This window comes from Geospiza fortis, unplaced genomic scaffold, assembly GCF_000277835.1.
Source record: "Geospiza fortis unplaced genomic scaffold, GeoFor_1.0 scaffold128, whole genome shotgun sequence".
NCBI lineage: Eukaryota > Metazoa > Chordata > Aves > Passeriformes > Thraupidae > Geospiza > Geospiza fortis.
The window spans coordinates 1,693,432-1,709,899 of record NW_005054420.1 but is presented as its reverse complement, the minus strand read 5'-3'; the positions used below and the strand labels follow the sequence as shown (position 1 = coordinate 1,709,899).

The window sequence follows — 16,468 nt, the reverse complement described above, 5'->3', positions numbered from 1 at the left end:
ATTTATCAGTTCCTCACCATGGGAAGGGAACATTTCCTTCTGCAGCTGGGTCCTACAGCACAGCCCGAGGGCAAGGGATGCTCCTGCCTCACAGCACCCCAGGAATCATCCCTGTCACTGGGGCTGATCTCCATGGAGGTGTCCACAGCATCCCAGGAATCATCCCTGTCACTGGGGCTGATCTCCAGAGCAGGACAGCTCTCCATGGAGGTGTCCACAGCATCCCAGGAGTCACTGCAGGGACCAAACCAGCACAGAAACTGCAGGGATCAAACCAGTACAGAAACTCTGCAGGGACCAAACCAGCACAGAAACTGCAGGGACCAAACCAGTACAGAAACCGTGCAAGAACCAAACCAGTCCAGAAACTCTCCAAGAACCAAACCAGTATCATGACACCAGTGTGTACTCAGAGGGGAATGAGATGAAGCTGTTATGGGAACAATGGTAACACTGCACTGATGCTAAGTGCAGCCAATTGTAAAATAAAAGACTCTAAATGGAGTTAAAGGCTCGTGGTTCTGTGTTTGAAAAGGAGCTGTGTGGGTGTAATAGTGTGGTGCAGTTTGTGAAATAAAAATAAAAATTGATCCACAGTGCAGAGTGCAACATCTTCACCTTGTGTCAGCTCTTAAACCAGAGCCTTGCTGGGCTCAGGGACTTGCTTCAGAGTCTAATGCATAAAAATAGGGGTGGAAGTGATAAAAAACAAATTCCTAATGCGTTCATTTTTTTTTAAATTTTAATACAACTGACAGGATTATGTGGTGATAATCAGTTCTGTTTGTGTTGTAGCAGGATCTCTGCCTGCAATGGGATAGAACAACTCCACTAAGGCCCTCTCTGCAAAGCTGTCAGTGCTGGATGAAGGGGGGTCAGGCTGCTTTTGGGGTGAATAATGCTGAAGCCAGCCTGACTCATCAGTCCCAAAGTTGAATATCCTGAGGGGGAGTGAGGATGAGCTTGGGTCCAGCTGCATCCCAACTCCTCTCTGAGGAGTTTAGAAAGCTGGAGGGTCCCTTCTGCCTCTTGTGATTGAATGGGAGGGTTTCCCTAAAAACTGAGGACTTTGCCCAGGGCTCCCAATGTGCCCAGGACACGTGTATGTAACACGGAGTGGTCATGAGTGTACACATACACACAGAAAGAGATTTATGGCTGTGGAGGTACAGCTCCGAGAGAGCCATTAATGCACCCAGGGTTCCGCATTCCCCATCACCCCCTCTCAGCAGCACCCTTCCCTCTTTCCACCTCAGTCCCCCCCTTCACCGAAATAAAGTGAAAACCAAACCAATAAACCATTTTTTTCCATTCAGGAAAAAAAAAAAAAAAAGAGAGCCTCTGGGCAAGAAACATTTGTTTGATAGCAATGTACTTATTTAGCCCAATGCTGGCTCTGTCCCAGTGTTTGTGGGGAAAGGAAAAAGCTGCAGCACCTCTGCCTTCATTATTAGCTGGCTGGTGATTAGTTTGTTGCTAAGAAAGCCTTTACCTGGTGGAGTTCCATCCGGAGTCAGCTGCAGTTCATTGGAGGTGCAGAACGTCCCCAGGCCATGGCCGTGCAGAGCAGGCAGGCTGTGACACCCAGCTCTTCATCTCCCTGCGCCCTGTCGCAGCTGTCACAGCTCCTCCTGATGCTGATTAACTTCATCAGGATAAGTGATCAAGCTGTCTGCAGAAAATGGGAGGCTAAACACCTTCCCCAGGCTCCATCAGCGCAGCCGAGCCGTGGCCGCCATGCCGAAGGTGCTGCAGGTGCTGTGCTGCAAAGGCAATGAGTTTCCTCTCACCTCTTGCCTCAACTTCTCCCTTTTCCTGCCCCAGCTCACCCAGCCTGCGCCTGGCAGATTGACTCTGATTAATTGCTCACCTAATTACCGTCTGGCGTGCTGTTGAACGTGGTGTCCTTCAGAGGAGCCTCAGCAGCTGACAGCAGCTTTGCAGATACCAGACACTGACAGGAGGCTGGCACCCAGGGACTCCAGCTTGGCTTTCGGGGTTGGGACAGACCTTTAGAAGTCCCTTCCAAGCCCTTTTCCCCCTGCAATCAGCTGCCAGCTTCCCCAGGACTTTCTCCAGACCTGCTCCTTGTGTACAAGCCCCTCTGTGCTGGATTCCTGCATGTCTGACAATGCCATTAAATAAATGTTAAGTCACAAGGGGGAAGGGGGAGGGAACAACTGAAAAAATATATTTATTGGAGTAAATAAAAAAAAGTTAACCAAAATCCTTTATTGATACATTCTTGGATAATATCACAGGATCGAGAGAATGGAAAGGGAGGGAGGAGGTTGCGGCAAAGATTGGTTTCACTAAATTGGCACATAAGCAGCAAGATTAACGAAATTACTTATTACAAACAGTAGAAAACATACATGCTTCTGTAAGTCCTTATCACACTGGTCAATCATGGTGGGGCATCAACAAAGAAAAACCTCAAGACATGTAAAAGCCATATTCTTTCCTCCAAATATCCTAAGAATCATTGAAATTATTGCAAAATAGTCATATACCTTAAAGAAAAGAACAAAGTAGAACACAAATACAAATATCAAACATAAATTATTAACATGTACCATAAAATACATTACTGGCATGCATTCCAAAGATCAAGACCTCTACTAAAACTCAGCAAAAATCCTTCCTGCTTCCTCTGCAGCCCATCGGAGGTGTGAAGGGGGGGACAAACTTCGCCAGCACAGTTTTTGGTCTTTAAATTATTTTTTTGTTTGTTTGTTTGTTTAGTTAAAAAAAATAAGGTATATGGATTGCAGTGATACAAGAATAATAATACAAGTCATGTACACAGGTCTCAGATCCTCAGTGGTCGGTTGGTTTGAGAGGTGCCGAGAGCACAGGGCCTCAAGGAAACTGTGCATCCAAAAACAAACAGTGACCTCGGAACAACATGGATGGCAATATGCAAAAAATCCTCACAAACTGTACAGAGAGTTCAAAAACTTGCAGCCTGGAAGTACATAGAAAGACAGAATTAGCCCATTAGAGTCCAGAGCAGCCGAGTGCAGCAGCCCCAGGGAGCCGCTCCTGAGGCGCGGCCATGGTGGCCCTGAGGCCATGGTGGCCCTGAGGCCATGGTGGTCCCAAGGCTGGAGAGGCCCCAAGGCCATGGCAGTCCCAAGGCCATGGTGGATCCAAGGCCGTGGCAGCCCCAAGGCTGGAGAGGTTCCAAGACTGGAGAAACCCCAAGGCCACGGCGGCCCCAAGGCTATGGCGGCTCCAAGGCCATGGCGGCCCCAAGGCCACAGCGGTCCCAAGGCTGGAGAGGCCCCAAGGCCACGGTGTCCCCAAGGCCATGGCAGCCCTGAGGCCAGCGCCGTGCAGAGCCGGCAGCGATGGAGGAGATGCCGGGAGCGGCCTGGAGCCGGGCTCCTCTCGCCTCCCCCGTGCCCGGTTCCCCAGAGCCCGTGCGGGGAGCTCAGCGAGGCGGGTGGGCTGGTGGCCCGTGCCCCACGGCAGTTGGGCCTAGATCACCAGGTTGTTGTAGCTCACGTACTTCTTTTTTGCAGCAGGGCCTGCAAGAGAAGCAGACACGGGTCAGAGCCCACGGCCGAGCCCTTGGTGGGGCTGGCACTGCTCGGGGGGCACCGGGATGGGGACACACCAGGAATGGAGACATGCCTGTGATGGGGATGTGCCCAGGATGGGAACATGCCCGGGATGGGGATGTGCCCGGAATGGGGACATGCCAGGAATGAGGATGTGCTGGGAATGGGGACACACCAGAAACGGGACACACCAGGATGGGGACACACCAGAAACGGGACACACCAGGAATGGGGACACACCAGGAACTGGGGACACACCGAGATGGGGACACACCAGGATGGGGACACACCAGGATGGGGACACACCAGGAATTAGGGACACACAAGGAATTGGGGATGTGCCCAGGATGGGGACACACCAGGATGGGGACCCACCAGGAATGGGGACACACCGAGATGGGGACACACCAGGATGGGGACACACCAGGATGGGGACACACCAGGATGGGGACAGCCGGTGGCTCCCGACCCCCCGCTCCCACCCACAGGACTCCGGGCAGGCGGCTCCCAGGTTAGCCCGAGCTCCAGCTCCAGCTCTGGCAATAAACAGAATTAGCAGGGATTGATTTTGTCAGGCTCCCGCAGTCTGGGTGACTGTGCTGCTGAGGCACCACAACCAGATCCTATTAAGATTTCTTTTTTACAAAAACAGTGACATTTCCTCCAACTTCTTAAATCTCCTGGGCTAAACTTGGCTTTTCTCATGGATAAAGTTGATTCTTATTCAACTTTTATGACTTCTGAGAATTTTTCAATATGAGGATGAAGGAACCAGCTTTCCTAATTATGACCTTCAAATCCAATCTGTTTGCAAACAGAAGGAAATCAGACCAGTCAGAAGGTTATGAGCGCAGCTACACGCTCCTGTCAGGAAAAGCTGCAAATATTTAACTGCAGCTGAACACAAAGCAAATGTTCTGCAGTACTCCGGCAACACTGACAGATCCAGGACACAGAATTGTGGAATATTCTGAGCTGGAAGGGATCAGCCAGCCCCTGGCCCTGCACAGACACCCCAGATCCCACCCTGGGCATCCCTGGCAGCTCCTGGAGCTCTGGCAGTTGTGCCCAGCACCCTCTGGGGATGAACCTTTCCCTGATATCCAGCCTAAACTCCACAGAGACCAAAAAGAGAGCCTGGATTTCCAGTTATCCCAGTTTGCTAAACCACTGTTTGCTAAATCCCACAGTCTTTGGGAGAATTTGGCATAACTTAAGCAGTTTGCTGAGTATTTCCAGCCTGCTAAGCTGGGGCAGACTCCACTCACACTTTGGATGAAGTTTTTAATGTGTTGTGTTTCATTTTAAACTTTCTCAAGAAGATTTAAGAGACACTGTGGAAGGAGAGGCGAGAACAACAATTGGATTTGTTCTGCAAATGTGCTTGTCAAACTTTATTGGGTTTGGGTCTCCTGGGGCTCCTCTCAGCCCCTCTGCAAAACCAGACCCAAATAGGACATGGCTCCCACAGGGCTCTGAGTGTCTGCCCTGTGTCCTCTGCATCTCCTGCATCTCTGCCAGCCCTGAACACCCCCTGCATCTCTGCCAGCCCTGAACACCCCCTGCATCTCTGCCCAAAGCTCCCCCGAGCTGCTCCCCTCCGCGCCCCTGCCCACCCCCTGCATCTCTGCCAGCCCTGAACACCCCCTGCATCTCTGCCAGCCCTAAACACCCCCTGCATCTCTGCCTGCCCCTGAACACCCCCTGCATCTCTGCCAGCCCTGAACACCCCCTGCATCTCTGCCCAAAGCTCCCCCGAGCCCTCAGAGACCAGACACAGCTCCCTCAGTTCCCCAGCCAGGCTGTGGTGTCCCCCAGGGGTGTCTCCCAGGCAGCAGCCAGACATCACTGCTGGCTTCTCAGAAACTCTCGTGCCCCAGCAATTCAGACTATTCCGAGTACAGAGCTCAGGGTGCAGCCCAGTATTTCCCATGGTGCTCAATGACAAAAACAAAGACAGGATTTTAGTCCCAGGTATTTCCAAGATGGACATGTAGGAACCTCACGTGGAGCTGCAGCCCTTGGCAATATTATCCTGCAACCCTGATTCAGCTCTTCCCTCGTGCCCCAGACCGGAGTCAGTGCTGTCTGCTCAATCAAGGACTGATCCCACTGAGGGCTGATCATCTTCAGCTCCCATTAACTTCCCCTGCACACGAAGGTGTTCAACATCTGCCAGGATAAAACTCATTATCCTTCAAGGCTACACTACAAATACCCAATAAACTGGGGAATGCTATTAAACGCTGAAGAAGGGTAAAATGAGCCTGGGAAAAAAATGTCATTATGGAACAGGTTGCAGAGTAATTCCATGTATTATTTTGTGATGCACTTCACCTTTATCCATTACATGCTCCAATTTCAGGGAGCAGCAGCGTTTCTATGACAAATTTAGATGCGCCCACTGCGAGTTCAGATCATGCCACCCCTCCAGTGCCCCCCAGTATTACTGGGGCTCCCAGCAAAACCAGTCCTTCTGCTGGTGAGTTTTCTCACCAGTTCAGCCCCAGCACTCCTTCCTCACTTCCAACGGGACCAGGAACCCCCGTGCCAAAGGGATGGGGCCAAGGAGCACTGTGGGTACCTGGATGGGCTCTGAGACGGTGACACAAGCCTTGGCACGGCCCCGCCTCACCAGGATAATGGAGTTGACAAAAGCATCACCCGTAATTCAGATGAAATGCTCAATAAAAGCCGCGGGGTTATTTTCAGAGAGGAAAGACAACCTTCCTTGTTGAAAGGCTGTTAGGTCAGGGGCGATCATGTCCCTGGTGGCTCTGCTGCATTTCCCCTCTCTGCTCCTGCACCAGCTCCAGCAATCCGCGGCTCTGTGCAACTTCCAACACATCCCAGGCCTGGACAGCTCAGGAGACACAGTCTGCCTCGATAATGAATCCTCCTGAGTCACAGCTCATCATTGTCACCGGCAATTAGCACCAGGTATGGATTTGATTTTCCTCAAAGAAATTAATTTACATGAAAATGGGGGACGCTAATGAACCATCAGCGCTGCCACGCTTTAATGCAGCATTGCCTGCTCCTTACACGGGACAGATACAGATCTCACTCGCTCCGCTGCTGTTCTGCTAAAGGGTGACGGCTCCGACAGCGAGCACAGATTGGCCTCTCGCGAACAGCATCCACGTGTTCATTAATTAATTAATGAATTAATAGCCACGGGATGACGGCAGCCTCGGCCGGCCGCTGCTTTGGGGGCGCTGGCAGCGAGCCGAGAGCAGCATCCGCGCTGCCGGGACATCCCGGGAATGCCCAGGGCACCACCGGGCTAACCCTCGGGTTTGGGCGCCCAAAGCGGTGCAGGAAGGAAAGATCCCGGCTGCTGCCTGCCTGTGCGCGAATAACGCTGCTCCGGAGGCATGGGCACCGTGTCACTGCCTTGGGAAAAAAGGACACCTTCCAAAAGAGCCCTAAGCACCTTAAGAAGGGGTTTCCTGTCACAGTTAGAGACGAGCGCCCTTTTCTGCTAATTTCCCGCTAATTAGTGGCGAAGAGTGACAATGCCAGTAGAAGGAAGGAGCAGGAGGGACCGCTGAGGGACACAGGTGGGCACAGCCAGGACCTGTGCACAGGCACAGGCGACCCCACAGAGACACAGAACCACCAGGGATGGAAAAACCAGCGAGTCCGACCTTCAGCCAGCACCAGCACAGCCACCAGAGCTGCAGGTGAAAGCAAACAGTGCTCCTGAGAGCAGCACGTGAAAGCAAACAGTGCTCCTGAGAGCACAACAACGCAGTCCTTTCCAGCAGTGGGGGCACTGACAGCCCACACCCTTCCAGAAGTGAGGAACAGGATGGGGAACAGCTGCATCTCCCTGCCAGTAACACATCAAAAACAAATACACAGAAGCAAAAATCCTCTTTGGACTTATGAGTTTCATCACTTGACTGGTTTTCATTATCTTGGGCACAGGTCACAAAGAAAGGAGCTCCCACAGCCCCCCAGAGCCAGGCAGAGCTGTCAATACTGACTCAGAGCGAGATGTAATCACTTGCACTTCAATTTTATGCGCATTTGTAACCTCTTCCATGCTTAAAGAGCAAAGATTTACAGTGCAAGAAATGAATTTTATTGCAGCCCCCAGGCATCTCGAGCTATCAAATGCATGAAACATCATCTCAGCATTCCCAGCTCCGAGCGGGGACGGACATGGGGATGGCTCCGAGCCTGGAACTCCTGCTCTGATTCCTCTGCAGTCACTGGGGCAGATAATGCTCAGCTCCTCTCTTCCATTCTTTCATTTCCTTAATTCTGGCTTAGCAGCCCATATCATTTGTGCCAGGCAGAGCAGAGGCTGATTATTAAATCCTACTCCTAGTCCATCTAAAAGCAAAATGGAGCTGCGTGGCTTTTCCTCGATCTCTGCCAGAAAGACAGAGCTCTCCCCATGCTCTGCTGCCTTCAAATTGGGGAATTTAGATGAGAGCCAGATGAAAGCAACAGGCCTAAATGATTCTACATGCTTGCCCAAACCCCAACAAATGGAATGAAGCTTGGAGAAAATAATTTTAAATTTGGTATCTAAATGTAAATGGATTGTTCTTTCACATTTTGACATCTCTCTTGTTGTGCTGCCACAGTGTTCTGGCACCTTCTCAGGTCTCTCAGTGGCTGCACTGCACAGAGCCATTGCACTGCCTGTGCTGCAGGGTCCCTCCAGCCTGTGGCCTTGGTACACAGGAGCAGTGCAATGTCCTGTTTGAATAACAGAATGCAAGTAAATTAAATAATTAAATAACGAATAGAACATCAGAAGTGTGCTCCTCCCCAGTTGCTTCTTCTCCTAGAAATTCTGTCCTCAGCTGTCAGGCTCCCCTGCCACGGCTGGTGCAGCAGCACAGCCAGGAGCAGCAGTGGCATTCCAGGTGTGGGAGATCCTCAGCACATCCCAGACAGAAACAGGCAGGGCAGGGTGCTAAAACCATCCCTGCTGTTTCCTGATTGCGGATTTCCTGGGACACAACTGCTCAGGTGGCACCTGGGGATGAGCTGGGCAGGGCTGGATGTGCCAGCCACAGGACAGGCTCAGGTGCCACAACGCTCAGACCTGGGGGCACCTGCCCCTCCTGGGCAAAACACATCCCTGAGGAATGTCACCAAACTCCTCTGGCAGGAGACAGCCCCGTGGCACGGGCTAAGCTCTGCTCCAAGGAGAGGTGAAGGACAGATGTGATAGGTGAAGGACAGATGTGTGCCTGCACTCATTCCCAGGGGCTGTAAGCGGGATGGGGTCAGGCTGGGATATCCCGAACACCAGCTGTGCAGTGCTCTGCTTGTCCCTGGCCAGAGGTGGCACTGGCCACGTGTGAGCCCCTCAGCAGGGCCAGGGCCAGCTCTGTGCACACAAACACAGCTCCTTGTCCATCTCTGCTGGGCTGGTTCCTCTGCCAGCCTCAATGAGCTGCCCTGCTAACTGCAGGGGTGATCTGCAGGGCCTGCAGAGACAGACCCTGCTCCAGCTCCTGGGATCAGGGCTCAGAGATCAGGGATCAGCTCCTCCAGCCACCCCTCGGCCTCGAGGGGTTACCAGGGGGCACCTGGGGAGACCAGTGCAGAGATGAACCTCCCCCCCTGGGCCACCAACACAAACGGGACTTTGAGTCACAGAACAGAGCCTGGCTGTTCATGGCCTGGAAAATCTGCAGGGTTGTGCCAGAAACAGAACTATGGGATTGAGATTTTGAGTCAGGAAATAAAACTGATAGAGGAGGATTACTTGTACCCTTCCAAATAAAAGCTAAAATCAACGAAGCACAGCACTGCTGAGGAACATCCATCTCAGGCACCTTTGGCTGTCTCCCTATCTCCTGTTTGGCTGCATCTCTCCCCATCTCCTCCTTGTCTGCTTTGCAGATAACAACTGGTGTGTCAGGGGAAGCTGAGAGCGTCTGCCCCATCAGGATCAGGGGATGGGCAGCAGGAAGGCTGATCAACACGTCCAGCCCTGAAGGACTGCAGGGGGCACAGGCAGAGCTGTGCTTGTGTCTCACAGGGATGGGGGACAGAAATCCTGCTCTGAGAGGACGTGGGGATGGAGCCAGGGGCCAAAGGAGCCACTGCACAACGCTCACACCAATCCAGCCCCAGAGCCTCACCTGCACCAGGTCACGTGGAGCTGGAAAGGTGCTCAGGAGCTTAGGAAATGTGTTTCCAAATGTTTATGAGATTATGGCAGGGAAGAAACAAACCCAACTCATATTCCTTAATTGGAGCCAGTGGTACAGAAAACCTGCTAATTCCAACTCCATTTCTACTGCTGCTGTTTGAGTGCTGTGGACTGCAAAGATAACAAATGGAAGCAAATTATTTTCACCTGCTTAAAACAAAGTCATTAACAGCACTTTGGTTATCTTACCTGGAAAGCCAGGCTCTGCAGAGAGCTGTTAGAGCCAAGTGTGAAAACAGTTTGCATGAAACATAATTAAAATGATGACCTGAGTGATGGCTGAAACATCCCCAAGGAGGCCTGGAGTCAGAGCTGATGGAAAACAATTCACCTCTGCCTCCTGGCTGTGCTGCTGAACTGCTGCCAGGGTGTCCCCAGCGCCTTGTCCCCAACCCCTGGGCACAAGCAGGGCTCCGTGGCTGCCCTGCGCTCCCAGCACTGCTGTGCCCTGCTCCAGCACATCTCCTTTACTTCTCTGCCATCCTGGGAGCTGCTGTGGGCTTCATCCCCCTCCCAGGGAGCAATGCCTTCCCAATATCCCAGCTCACAACTCCTCCCCAGTGTCCCAGCTCACAACTCCTCCCCGATATCCCAGCTCACAGCTCCTCCCCAGTGTCCCAGCTCACAACTCCTCCCTGATATCCCAGCTCACAACTCCTCCCCAGTGTCCCAGCTCACAACTCCTGCCCGATATCCCAGCTCACAACTCCTCCCCGATATCCCAGCTCACAACTCCTCCCCGATATCCCAGCTCACAACTCCTCCCCGATATCCCAGCTCACAACTCCTCCCCGATATCCCAGCTCACAACTCCTCCCCAGTGTCCCAGCTCCCCCTGCCCTCTTGCAGTGGGAAGCCATCCCCCTGCCCTGTCCCCCCAGTATTCCCTCTCCCCCTTTCTTGCCAGCCCCTCCAGGCTCCAGAGGCCACACTCAGGTCACCTGCAGCCTCTCTCCAGCACTGCCAGCTCTCCCAGCCCTGCCATGGTTATACAGTCATCACACAGCAATATTTTCTTACTCACCCCCAGGAACTCCTCTCCCTTCCTGCCAGCTGGCCTGCTCCAGCTCCTTGGCAAAGGGTTGCAAGTAACAAACATCTTAACAGGAAAATCAAGGATGTTCATGAGGTGCAAGAGACTCAATTCAGTGGAAAATGTATTCCTGGTGTACAACTGTGTTACACAGTGTCTGACAAAATTACACTCTGAGCTGCACTGTTAAACTGCCCCATTTTGCTGCAATCAACACTTAATTTTTTAGCAGAAAGTCTTGATTTCAAATACCCTGGAAATGTTTAACAGCTGCTATTAATGAGAGCCCAGATTTAATGCAGGGCTCTTTATCCCAGGGACATGATAAGCATCGTGACAAGTGGTGTAACTATGGCAACTTTATCTTTCCTGTTTCTTCTTCCCCTGAGCAGCAGGAGCAGGCACCTCGGTGGCTGCAGTGCCAGACTGCTCCCAGCTGAGAGCCAGAGCTCTGGGTCACTGAGGGCAGCTCAGGCAAACCTCCCAGCCGGGCTGGGCTGCCTTCCTCCCCTCTTCCCTGTGCCCATGCTGTGCTTCATGGGCATTACACGTGTTTAACCTGCTCCCTTCCTGTTCTTTCATTTTCCCCTGGCTGGAAAGGAACCCCTGCCTCTGCCCCCTGCTGCCAGAGCCCAAACAAGCCCAGCCCAAAGCCAAACACCTCTCTGGAAGGGCAAAGGATGCTCTGCTCTAATGAACGGCACAGCTCTCTGGGGGATGCACATTTCCCTCCCTGAAGCCAGAAGGGACAAACAGCCCCTGTGGTGCTCTCCAGAGTGCCGGGTGTGACAGCAGTACCACATTTCCTTCCCTGAAGTCAGCAAGGAGAAACAGCCCCTGTGGTGCTCTCCAGAGTGCCGGGTGTGACAGCAGTGCTGGGAGAGAGGAGCACGCAGAAACCCCAATTTCTGAGTGTTTGCTTGGATTTGCTGCTGCTTGCTGGCCCTCAAAAGCCAAACCAACCCAGGCCCTGCACAAATATATTCTGTTTGCACTCTGTGAGAGCACAGACCAAGCCCTGCCTCACTCCAGTGATCCCTGCAGGGACACAGCAGGGCTGGGCTGGGCTCCTTCTCTGCCTGCTCCACCCTCCCCAGAGCTGCTGGGGTTTTGTGTTTGCTTCCCACAAGGTGACAAACACATCAAGGTTTGCACAGCCTCACCAAAGGCACACAGTGAGGCAGGAGCTGAGATTTTTTGCTGTTCTTACACAACCTGAGCAGTTTTCTCCATACTTGCAATCATGCCCACCAAAACTGCCTGGATTTGTGTGTTTGAGAAATTAATTTCGCTGCAATATTGCTTGAGGTTTGTTCTCCTTTTTACCCCATCATTATTAGAATTTCCTTTTTGAACTCACTTGCCAAATTTTCATTAGATCTGTGAAAAGCATGGCCCTTCCAGCCTCTGGTGCTGCTGCTGGGAGCTGTCTGCAGCTGGGAGCTGCTCCCAAAGCCTGGGCTCCAGTGGTTTCAGGGGATGGAGGGGATGGAGGGGAGGCTGTGCAGTGTGATCTGCTATCTCCAGCTCCTTTCCTGAGGCAGGAGGGATGGGAGGGAGCCCTGCAGCACAGGCTGAGCCCTGACATCTGCCCTGCCTGGGAGAAAGGGAGGCACTCCACCTCTGTGGGACACAGGAGAGCCAGAAGCTGTGTCTTCTCCCTGATATTACAATTCAGAGATGTGACAGAATCTCCCTCAGAGGATGTAAGGAGTGGTAAATTAGTCAAAGGGAGAACTCAGAGCTGCTGAGAGTTTGTTAAGCAAAGAAGTGAGAGGGACTGGTCTGTGAGGTACAGCTGTATCTGCTCACTCCTCTCCAAGATTTCCCAGGGAAAAAGATCACAGAAGAAGACAGAAAATGTGGAATGAACAATGAATACTTACACACTAACTAATCCTAATTTGTGCTCCCAGACATCCATCTACTACACAGCTTTTAATATCCCAGGTGCTTCTAGCCATGGGTGTGTTTTTATTCACACATCAGACTCGAAGGGGATGGTTTAAGTGCCCTCAGAATTTCAATTTTTAAAAAAGGAAACGGTCTGGCACTTGCCTGCACATTACAATCTTGTATTGTGTACAGTCATGAGAGGTGTGAGACAGTCTGCAGATAATTAATATGGGAGCTGGCAACTATATGGATGTACCATCAAAAGTAATTCTTTTTAGATGTAAAAAAGAAAGTAACATGATCCCCAAATGCTCAGACAGCAGGGAATGTTCTTGCTGAGGGCTGGAGCCCCTCTGGAGCCAGGCTGGCAGAGCTGGGGGTGCTCACCTGGAGGGGAGCAGCTCCAGGGAGAGCTCAGAGCCCCCAGAGGGGCTCCAGGAGAGCTGCACAGGGACTGGGGAAAGGGATGGAGGGACAGGGCACAGGGAATGGCCCCCACTGCCACGGGACAGGGCTGGATGGGATATTGGGAATTGGGAATTGTCCCTGGCAGGGTGGGCAGCCCTGGCACAGGTGCCCAGAGCAGCTGGGGCTGCCCCTGCATCCCTGGCAGTGCCCACGGGCAGGATGCACCTCTGTGCAGTACTTTTAACATAAGCACATCACCATTAGAAGGAATTGGTGATGTTTAGTTTTCCAGTCAGCTGTTCCAGAAGCAAAATAGATGCAGTGAAGGGCTGTCAAAGCCTTTCAGTTATCAATTTTGAGTGCAAATTCTCATTTCTTAGCAGCCTCCCCTGAACAGAAAATCCCTCAAGTGAGGTTAAACACGGAGTATTTTCTCAGGCTGAAACTGGCCAGATTTAAAACAAAAATGACACTTCAATCCAGCAAATAATGATTCCATAGCACACACTGGAGGCTGATGAGCTACAGAGCATCTCACAGCTCAGACCCAGAGCCTGCAAAGGCTGACTGTCCCCAGGTGTTCTCATGGGCTGCTCCTGGCCTGGGGCACCCTGGGGCAGCCTGGCCTGTGAGCAGGAGCAGAACAGGCACGGAATTGGGGGGCACCTGAACCATTTCCCCCTTCCAACAGCAGCCCAGGTCAGTCTGAGACAGGTCAGAGCTCCTCGCACATCAGTTCCTCACTGGAACCCAGAAACTGCACTTCTCCTCAGGGCAGCTGTGCCCACGGCAGGCAGGGACTCCACAGCGCTGCTGCACAGGCTGTGCCAGCCCTGGCAGCGCCCTGGCTCCCAACGCCACTGGAATCAGCGTTCCATGGTGTCTGTGTCCAGCTCCCCCAAGCCCTGGAGTCAATCAGCACTCCATGGTATCCATGTCCAGCCCCCCCAAACCCTGGAATCAATCAGCACTCCATGGTATCCATGTCCAGTCCCCCAAACCCTGGAATCAACCAGCACTGCCTGGTGCCCATGTCCATGCCCAGAGCCTGGCACAGCCCCGGCCATGCCCATCCCTGCAGGACCTGCTGGGGATGCTCTCCCTGCCCCAAGCAGTGCCTGGCCAGCCTGGCACACCCAGCTGCAGGATGCAGCTCTGCAGAAGCCTCAGCTGCCTCCTTGCCTTGCTCACTGATGGACATTCCTTCCCTCACACCTAGCACGTGTTTTCCAAGCCTGGTATTTCCATCAGCCTCAGGAGCAGAGAAGCCCTATTTGTCACTCGCAGGAAACAATTTAGAGCCTTTCAAAGCCATCTCCCTGTGCATCACAAGCAGAAATTGATACAGTCACGTCAGGGCTCAGCTCTGCTCATTCCTACTACAAACACCTTACCAGCAGAACAAGTGTCAATTTACAAGCAGGCTGATGTTTGCTGCTGGCCAGCTTTGTTTTTAATACACTGCATTGTTTCATGCTGCTTGTTGTTTTGTATTCCTGGGAGAACAAATGAAAGCAGCAGCCAGGGCTGCAGGAGCTGGAGCAGCAGTGCTGGGATGGAAAACAACCTGGAGCAGAGGAGCACTGGCAGGACCAGCACAAGCCCAAAGCATCCCTGGTTTGGGATGAAAAGCATTTTCAAAGCTTCTCCGGACCAAATTTTAAAATCTGCTTAAAGAATCTGAGTGGCCAGTTGCTTTTTATAGGACTGGGATGACAGAGTTATTTGTGTGCCTTTGCAGACAGCAATTCCTTACATTATTCCCACTATTACATAGAAATAAATGAATTTTAGAATCTGAGCTCCTAATTATTTTTTGTGCCATTTTTAAAAAAAGTTTGCTATTAAAAAAACTATTTCTCCTGAGATTTAGATGTCTTCCATCTCTGTCTTTCTCATCTCCTTCCTTTAGCAATCTCATCTCCGCAGAGCTGCCCTTTCCTTCTCCTCTTTCATTTGCAGGAGGCTTTGAGTGGCCCCTTGTCCTGCTGGCGCTTTGTCCCATTTCCCCAGCCCAGCCCTGCCCTGGGATGCTCCGGGTCACGCCGGGGTCCATGAGAGCTTCAGCCTCCCCTCCTGCCTGCCTGAGCTGGGAGCTGCCACAATGGCCCTGGTTCAAATACAATCCAAACCAATTTGGGCTCTCGGGAGGACTGAATTGATGCTGGAGCTGGGGCAATTTACACCAGCCAGAGATATTGGTAATTTCTTTTCCTGTGACTCAGAGACTCAATTCAAGCAACATTCCAACCTTTGCTGATAGAAGTTCTCACCTATTAGGGCCACGCTAAACACTCGGAAGGCTGAATACAGTGATTTTCCCAGCCCTCAGAGCACAGCAGCACAGGAACCAGGTCAGGTACAAGCTTTTGTACCTGGGCAAAGCCCCTGAGCACACAGAAAACTGTGAAAAATACTTATTCATGCTTGGCAATCATTTCTGTGCAGTATCAAAGGCTTCCTGACCCCTCTGTGCCCCTGGGAAAGCAGGAATTCCTGGCTGCTGCAGTCACAAATATCACAGGAGCTCACACATCACCAGATCACCACGAGGCAGCCACAACACCAGGAAAAGCCAGCCCTCAAAAATTGTTCACTCAGTTTCCACCCACTCAGTGTCACTGGGCTGCCCTGGGGAAAAGCAGCTTTTCAAACCTTTTGGGGCCATGGCCAGCTTTGGTGCTGGCGAGGACTCAGAAAACACTGCCTTAGCTGTCAGGTCTGGGAGCCAGAATTCACTTTTGATCATTTGTTTGTTCATTTTTAAACAAATTCCATCCTCAAAGGCTTTATCGGGGTCCAGCTCCAGTGGTGGGCAGGGGGAGAGCTCTCAGACTCATGTCAGGGTCTCCCCTTTCCCCAGCAAACCCCCCATGGCAGCTTTTGGTAATGGGTTTGTGAACAATTTTTAAGTTAGATTTCTTTTTAAACACAGCTGCACTAATGAACATTTCTCATATAATTATGTATATAATAAAAATAGTCACAACAATCATAATCACCATCATAATGTGAGAATAAAGTAAGAAAAGCTCAGTTTTCCTTACCTTTTTGGAAAGCAGGCAAAAGCTATACAGTAGGTGGAAGAGTGTACCAAGTAACAGACTTTTGAACCCTCTTTCTTACTGGTGGTATGGAGTCTACAGGGAAAGTAAATACATTGAATGTAGCATGGGTCTGGGCACGAGGAACGCTCCCAGCCTGCCCTGCCACGAGCCCTGGCACTCCTCTGCCTCCCTCTGGGGTCTGGGGGCACCAGCACAGGAGTCAGCCCTGGCAGCACAGGAATCAGCCCTGGCAGCACAGGAATCAGCCCTGGCAGCACAGGAATCAGCCCAGGAATCAGCGCAGGCAGCACCGGCAGCACCAGAAGCAGCA

The 16,468-nt window shown here is 51.9% G+C and overlaps 1 protein-coding gene across 1 annotated transcript in view; it reads right to left on the bottom strand.

The window, feature by feature from the left end:
* Positions 1 to 2,212: 2,212 nt before the first annotated feature.
* Positions 2,213 to 16,468, bottom strand: part of GRM7 (glutamate metabotropic receptor 7) — a 111,346-nt gene continuing 97,090 nt past the window's right edge. The window contains exon 9 of the mRNA XM_031061632.1: positions 2,213 to 3,533. Coding sequence (XP_030917492.1) covers positions 3,484 to 3,533 — 50 coding nt within the window. The 3' untranslated portion in view covers positions 2,213 to 3,483. The remainder of the gene's footprint in view (positions 3,534 to 16,468) is intronic.